The sequence below is a fragment of the Eretmochelys imbricata genome, chromosome 10, assembly GCF_965152235.1.
Source record: "Eretmochelys imbricata isolate rEreImb1 chromosome 10, rEreImb1.hap1, whole genome shotgun sequence".
Taxonomy (NCBI): Eukaryota; Metazoa; Chordata; order Testudines; family Cheloniidae; genus Eretmochelys; species Eretmochelys imbricata.
In genome coordinates, this window is record NC_135581.1 from 82975829 (window position 1) to 82983930 (window position 8102).

General features: G+C 45.6%; 1 protein-coding gene across 3 annotated transcripts in view; it reads left to right on the forward strand.

The window, feature by feature from the left end:
* The window catches only part of ADAMTS7 (ADAM metallopeptidase with thrombospondin type 1 motif 7), a 138188-nt gene extending 130308 nt beyond the window's left edge, over window positions 1-7880 (forward strand). For all 3 annotated transcript variants that reach the window (XM_077829171.1, XM_077829173.1, XM_077829172.1), the window contains one exon: window positions 5812-7880. In XM_077829171.1, coding sequence (XP_077685297.1) covers window positions 5812-5975 — 164 coding nt within the window. In that variant the 3' untranslated portion in view covers window positions 5976-7880. The remainder of the gene's footprint in view (window positions 1-5811) is intronic.
* The last annotated feature ends 222 nt before the right edge of the window (window positions 7881-8102 follow it).

Here is an 8102-nt window from a genome sequence, read left to right on the forward strand (position 1 = left end):
ATTGTGATTGTGAGCTTGTGCATTCAAATGAACAGTTTTAACCAGTTTTATAACCCAGAGGGTCAATGATCTGTTAAGATTTCCATCACACACCTTTACTTTCAAGGGGGTTGCTCCAGGCTGAAATGTGACAAAAATTTTAGAGGGACAAGGTGGGTGAAGTAATAGCTTCTATTGGACCAGGTTGTGTTGGTGAGAGAGAGACGAGCTTCCAAGCTGACACAGAGCTCTTCCTTAAGTCTGGGAGACAAAGACCAGGTCTACACTACAAACATATTGGTATCATTGCATTACTCAGGGGTGTGAAAATCACTTCTCGCCTTAGCTACCACCTCTCGGGCAGGTGGATTAAATACGCAGACAGGAGAGAGTCTCCTGTCAGTTTAGTAGCATCTTCACGAAAGCACTACAGCGGAGCAGCCAGGCCGGGGCAGCTGCAGCACGGAACGTGAAGACAAGCCCTGACTCAGGCCACTGCTAAATACAAGGTGGAACAGATAGTTTAGCACAAGTAGTTAACACCTATTTCAAGAGACCATTCAAGGTGCATCCGATGAAGTGAGCTGTAGCTCACGAAAGCTTATGCTCAAATAAATTGGTTAGTCTCTAAGGTGCCACAAGTCCTCCTTTTCTTTTTGCGGATACAGACTAACATGGCTGCTACTCTGAATCCTGTCATTCAAGGGGAAGTGCCCTGTTAACTCCCGTCCAGTCATAGGGAGGAAAAGGGAGGGGCGAAGCAGCTCTGCGGGGCAGATTTGGGTCACAGATTGTTGTAATTAGCCATCAATCCAGTGTCTCTCTTCAGTCCATAATTTTTAGTGTTTTTGCAAAGTCTTTGTTTTTCCTCAGAGGCTTTGGAGATATTCGGCTTACTTCTCAATAGACCCATGCCCTGCAGCGTCTGGGAGTGGGACACTCCAGACACAAGTATGTCTTATGGCCTGACATTGGCAGAGAGCAGCAAACATGCTGAGGGAACCACCTCCCCATGGGGCCTGTACACCGAAGCTTGCCTGCTGACGCACAGGGATAAGAGCTGTGAGGAGGGGAGACAGAACGAGACCCTAATTCCGAGGCACGGCCATCCTTACCCATACGCAAAGTACGCAGCTGCATAGGGCACCAGGAAATTGCCCCAAATTTCCTGGTGCCCTGCGCAGCTGCATGCTGCTCCAGCCCCTGCTCCGCCCCACCCCGCCCCTAGTCCACCCCTTCCCCAAAGCCTCCGCCCCTGCCCCGCCTCTTCCCGCCCCCACTCCACCCCTTCCCCAAAGCCCCCGCCCCTGCTCCGCCCCAGCCTTGCCCCCACACCACCCCTTCCCCAAAGCCCCCGCCCCTGCTCCGCCCCAGCTCTGCCCCCACTCCACCCCTTCCCCAAAGCCCCCGCCCCTGCTCCGCCTCAGCCCTGTCTCTTCCCACCCCTGCTCCGCCCCAGCCCCGCCCCTACTGCCCTGAGCTCTGCAGCAGGGCTGGGCCTGCACTCACCGGCGGTGGGAAGTGCAGCGACCCAGCTCCAGCCGCACCACCAGTGAGAGCTGGGGGGTGGTTTCCGCCCTACCCCCCAAGCCAGCCCTGCACCCCCACACAGAGTCCTGGCTCCCCCCCCCACACACACACCCCATGGGGGGGCTGCATAGGGCCCCAGAATAGCTAGGGACGGCCCTGTTCCCATTTTGCAAACAGTGCTTTCAGAATTCAATGCCTAGTGCCATGGACATGTTTAGGAACGGGAAGCCAAGCTCTATTGGCTAGGATTTGAAGCTAGACAAGTTCAGAAGGGAAATAAGGTGGGATTTTTTTTTTAAACAGTGAGGGTAATTAGCCATTGGACCAACTTACTGAGGGACATGGTGAAGACTCCGTGACTTGAAGCCTTTAACTCCAGACTGGTTATCTTACTCAAGGATTTGCTGTAGCTCAAGTGGAGGTTAGGCCTTGATGCATAATTTACAGGATGGAATTCTCCGGCCTGTGCTGGGCTGGGGGTCAGACTAGATGGTCAGAATGGTCCTATCTGGCCGTAAAGTCTGGGAAGCTATAAACAATGAAGAAACACAATGAAGTTACTCCACTTTCTCAAATGTCTGTAGCTCTCTATGAAAATACCTGATGTCTACTAAAAAAACCAACAACCCATGTTGACTACTGAGCCATATGAAAGTGTCCAGTGATGGCTTCTGTAGTACCAGTTCTGTAGTACAGTGTCTGCCGTGATTTTAAATCACCTACTGAACAAACCCATTAAAGCAACGCTAAGGATCTGCTTTATACCCATTAAACTCAGGCGGAAAAAGGCCAGCTCAGGCACTCTATGGCTCAGGGGCCAGACTATGGGGTACAGAATCTCTGGGCAGGTGCCGAATGCCATCACACTCTGACATCTGGTCCTGTAGTGAGGTGCAGGCCACTTCAGGGGACAGGTTGAAAGCAGCCCCTCAGGTCCACCAGGACTATAGTGCTACCTTTGCATGGTGATTGGAATGGGGGGAAGTGGACAGCTCTGGGTATCCTGTAAACCTAGGCAAGAGCCACTCACAACCTGGCCCTTTGCTTATAGAAATCAGATAGGGAGCAGATTTCTCATTAAGATCTTGAGCCAGTTCACACACACACGGATGTGGAGTTCCTGAAAACCGCAGCCTGGGCTTTCAAACTCACCCCCCACCACCACCACCCCCACCCCAGCAGCCAATGATTTTAGTACATCTCAGCTTTCAAGGAGTTTGAATGGATTCCGCAACTCTGCTGACTGGGCTGGACATTGTAACCATGCAAAGCAGCCAGCTTCTAGCTAATGGGGGCTCCCTTTAAATAGATGCCCTGAGGGGAAGGATAGTAGAGGTAGGGTGTTTAAACAGCTTTTCACCAGTGAGCCAGCAAAATGAATTAATGGATAATGACTGGCATTTAGGGGCTTAGTCTATTGTAAACAGGTTTTTCAAGCCCCAAAGAATTATTGCCAAGCAGGAATAGCTGAGGGAGAGCGCGAGAGAGAGGAAAGATCTCCACTGAAATAGGAAATTCGTTTAAAAAGCAGATTGGCTTTGTTAGTGAGAGGCTGGGAGGCCAAGTGTGGAATCTGAAATGGGCACAACAGTCTCTGCTTTCCACATTGCACAACATTCTTTCCATTAACAACTGAGGATAAAATTCTCTCTCCTGGGAAGCAGGGCATTGGCCTTTCCCTAAACAAAACCTTTTGTCCCTTGAGCTGAGGCAACATGAAGTGATGGTCAATGACCAGTATCCCTCCAACTCAGTACCAAATCGTGATAGTGTAAATAACAGGAGATTTGTGTTTAATAATCAGACCTCTTCTGAGTCTATGAGACTTGTCCAAGTGTTTAATTCTGCACGATGGAGGGCAGTTACTAGTGGAGTGCCTCAGGGATCAGTCTTGGGACCAATCTCATTTAACATTTTTATTAATTACTGACTTTGGCACAAAAAATGGGCGTGTGCTAATAAAATTTGCAGATGACACAAAGTTGGGAGGTTTTGCCAATACGGAAGAGGACTGGAATATCATACAAGAAGATCTGGAGGACCTCGTAAACTGGAGTGATAGAAATGGGATGATATTTAATAATGAAAAGTTATGCATTTTGGTACTAACCAGAAGAATTTTGCTATTTTGGGGGATGTATCAGTTGGAAGCGACAGAGGAGAAAGACCTGGGTGTAGAGACAGGGAAGTATTAGTACCTGTCTACAAGGCACTGGTGAGACCTCATCTGGAATGGTGTCTACAATTCTGGTCTCCCTTGGAGTGGGTGGGTGAAGTTCTGTGGCCTGTGATGTGCAGGAGGTCAGACTAGATGATCATGATGGTCCCTTCTGACCTTAAAGTCGTGACTCTATAAGAGGGTGTTGCCCAAGAGTGGACAATACAGAGAGAATTAGCAGATTTCCACCACCACACATCAGATCTATACTTTGGGAAGGATCTAAATTGTCCTTTTAAGAAGGAGTCCATTTACTTTAGTAATTCCTATAGATTACAGGGGGAAGTCGAACTGGGCAGAGGTGCTGTGATTTAATGGTGTTTAAAGTAGCCATGTGCATGGGCGGAACGTGACTCCCGAATTTGGGGAGGCTGGGTGCGAGCGCCAGAAGCTCCCTCGAAGTGGGGCAGCCCACTGGTGCCTGAACTGTGACGCTGCCCCCTGCTCAGCCTCCTCCCTTGAGGCCCTGCCCACACTCTACCCCCGTTCCACCCCAGACCCTCTTGGCCCCCTCCCCCAAGTCCCCTGCCGCTCGCACTTCTCTGCCCCCTCCCTTGAGGCCCCCTCCTCCTGCCGCTCCTCAGCGGGTGGGGGGAGCCTCAGGGGAGGGGGCAGAGAGCTGTGAGCAGCAGGTGGGGGAGAGCAAGGGGGGGGCATCAGGGGGAAGAGGTGGAGCGGAGGTGGGAAGAGCAGCAGCATGGGCAGGGCTATGAGGGAAAGGGATGAGCAGGAGTGGAAAACCAGGGCACTGAGCCATTTGAGCTTTGCCCATTGCTAGTTAAAATTTCATGACAGCTTGGAATATTTCAGCTGAACGAGAGGAGCATTAATCTGGTGAGTATGACAAACTCACAGGTGACCTTGCTCACTGAGCTGATTGATTCCTGTGCAGCATAAATCTAATGTTCCCACTGAGACAGGCAGAGTGTTAGCATAAAAACTCAAGAGGGGACAGTGTTTGCGTTTATTAACAGCTGACCCGTGACTCAAACAAGATTTGGGGCACACTGATGGTTTTAAATTAGGGTCTGAAGATGGGAGGATTAGAGGAAGATCATAGTTAGACCAGCAGGGTTTTGTGACTATATTGCCAAGGAATGCTACTGTGATGCGGTAATCCATAATGGATAGTATCTTAAACCAAGGCCAAAAAGCTGATGTTATTCTGATTAAAAGCCATCCAGTTAGTTCATGGTGCTCTTGTAAGAATGTAAAAGAACTCAACACTCCTATGAAAATTATGTGCCATACAGACTCTGGGGATGGAGCATTCATACCCAGAAGTCACCTGGAAGCATTCCTCTGAATTCCAATAGTAAGGTGAATGACTGGCATCCACAATGCTGCACTGTGCCACATACTTATGATCCGATTGACCATTATCGTATAATTCACTGATTTGGAAATAAAGATAGAACAGTTAAGGGACAGACTCAGGCAGATAAAATCATTGGTACAGACCTGCCATGAGTCCCACTAATAATAATAATTTGCATTTATATAGCACTTAAGACTTCAAAGCCATTTCCAGACATTAACTGATTACCAGTAATCTCTGCAAGGAGCTGAATGACATCCACTCCAACTGACTTCAGTGGGAATTGCAGCAGTACATGTCTGATTAAAGAGCCTGCTGTGAAATTGACATATGACAAAACTTAGCCACCCCAGTGCCTTTTAGTGTCCCAAAGACAGGCAGCGTTATCCCATGAAGTCGCTGTGGGGGAGGATTCTGTCTCTTTGATGTCAGCACAGAGCCCCACCCCCATCTATGCAAATCTTGCTACTCAAGCTTTGTGGCCCCATGACTGATAAATAATGAATAAATACGATTATTCTAATTGCTTGATTTTGCTAAGTTGATGTCACAGGCCTTATCTGCGATGGGTGAGTTTCCATTGGCACTTAGATTAGATGGGAACAAATCTGAACATTCAGCCCTAAGGGAAAGAGGACTCTGCTTTCCAGGGCTGCGCTGGTCTTTGTTCCTATATTTACTTTACTGTCAGCCAAATACAGACTTTTGCATCAAACCTTGTATTCAGGATAATATTATTTCTGTGTCTTCATTTTTTCTCCTTCAGCCTTTATCTGTGAGCGGGACCGCCTCACGTTCAGTTTTTGTCAAACCCTAAGGATTCTGGGAAGATGCCATCTTCCAACTGTCAACGTGCAGTGCTGCCGAACCTGCCGCCAGCCTGGTCACAGTGCTCGGGATCGTGGGAATGAACGTGTCTCCAGGAGGTGAAACCATTTAGGTAGAAGGACCCTTTATGGGGAGGGGAAAAACAGAGCTGTAGAAGCTTCAAGAGAACATACATTATGCAGTGAACAAAAGGAACTCCTTAAAACTAGGTTTTGCCACGTGGTCTGTTAAAATAGCAATGCAGAATGTAGCTACAAGTTCCTCCACTGGGGATTTTGTATGGTGCTCTTTAAAAACACAGGGAAGATTTTTTTTAAAAAAAACTACACTACATGGTGCTCAAATGATCAGCCTGAGAAACAGAGCCTAGCTCTCACTAGACAGCACTCAAAGTCCTGCTAGTTACCATGGAGAAATGTACTGTTTCCTAGCAAGTAGCTGAAAACAGATACAATTTTCCATATCTCGTGTCATGCCTAATGTTAGACAATATACAAGAGAACATTTTAGGAAACAAACTTAAAACAGAATAGCAAACATTTTTGGGAGATCTCTCTAAAAGACGCATGGTGCTGTCATTTGACATTTTCAGCGTTTGGTTGGTGTTGGCAGGCCAGCACAAAACTCTGACCAAGTGACTTTTTATTATTATTAATTATTATTATTATTATTATGTATAAGTGAGCATCTATGATTCCAAACAGTGTAGCTTTTGCCTTTTTCCTTTTTTTCTTGAGGGACTCAAAGCTGGCACCCTACTTTTGTAATTTACTGAAGAATGTTTACAAATTGAAGTTAGCTCTACATAATTTAAGAAACTGAGACAGATCAAAGTGAGCAAGGAAGCAAAATACCTGCACTAGTCATTATCACCAAGAGTATTAGGCTTGCAGATCCTCCATTATGTCTGAGTATTCCTCGCCCTTTTAATGCTGCCGCTGGTTTTCTGTGTAAAAGTGAGGGTACATATGAGCGTGTTTTGATGGAGGGTAAAGGGGCGAGGAGATCAACACATGAATGAAGAGACAAATTTATGTTGGAGGAAAAATTACATTGTCCCCGGCATATATTTGTAAAGAGTCCAGAATACTATCCTAGTCTAAGTCATGAACAGTGTATTAGAACTGCATCTACTGCTATTTTACCTTCTCCACATTATTCCTCTGGAAGGCACAAATGACAAATTGGATTGTTAATGGCATAACTGGATTTCTGCATGTGATTACAACACTTTGTATAAGTTTGGTGGTTAATTAAGGTTTTGTCTTTGTTTCTACAAATTTAAAAATCTTCTTTCTGCTTATATAGCTTTACTTTCGTTAAAGTTAGTTGATTCTTTTAACTAGACTGTCCAATATTGTACAAGGAAATGGTACATAATTATCAAGGCAGGCATTGTTCTTATCTGTCCGGGGTCCAATAGTGACTGTATGTTAATCCCTCAGTGTATTAGGAAGGACGTATTATATTGGTCCCTGGAAGAAGGTCCAAAACATTCATTTGTATGTTACTCTTCAAAAAAGACCAAATAATTGTAGACAGTGAATAAAATCCTACTTGCACTAAAATAAATGGGATTTTGCCATTGATTTTAATTGAAGTAGGAGTGAGCCCAGTGTCAGTTAAATGACGTTTGTGCAATACAATTGTACCGTTCAGAATAAGTGAACCTTTTCTAGTGCCACCCTGATTTGTACTGTGTGAAGTCATTTTCAGTACAATCGCCAAGATGACAAGGGGAATTCCTGTGTATAATGTGTGTGTAAACTGCAGCCCATCACTTTACCACCTGTATTTTGTTTCTTTCCAAGCTGATGTAAATTTTTTATATTTAAAGAGATTGTGTACGGTCTTGTTTTATTTCCCAGCAATCGTGCCGTCCTGTGCAACATTTTGTTGTATTCATCAGGGCTCTAAGATTTTACTGAGAAATAGTTTCTAAGTTTGTTGTTTTTTTAAATGGCTGTAGCTCACAAGTGTGTTAAATTAAACTGTTACAAAAGGAAATTTAATGTTTGCAGATTTCTCTGTTCTCTCTGTTCAAATAATTTTTCATTAAAATCCCATAGAGAAAGTTTATATACCATGAAAGCGCTGGTTGCCTGACAACTTTCCTCTTATATCTGTAGCAGAAACCAACAATCAGGATGCTTCAGAAAATACCTGGAGGCTGCTGATGGAAATTATTATTAATGTTGTGATATCAAATATAAAGCATGTAGATATATG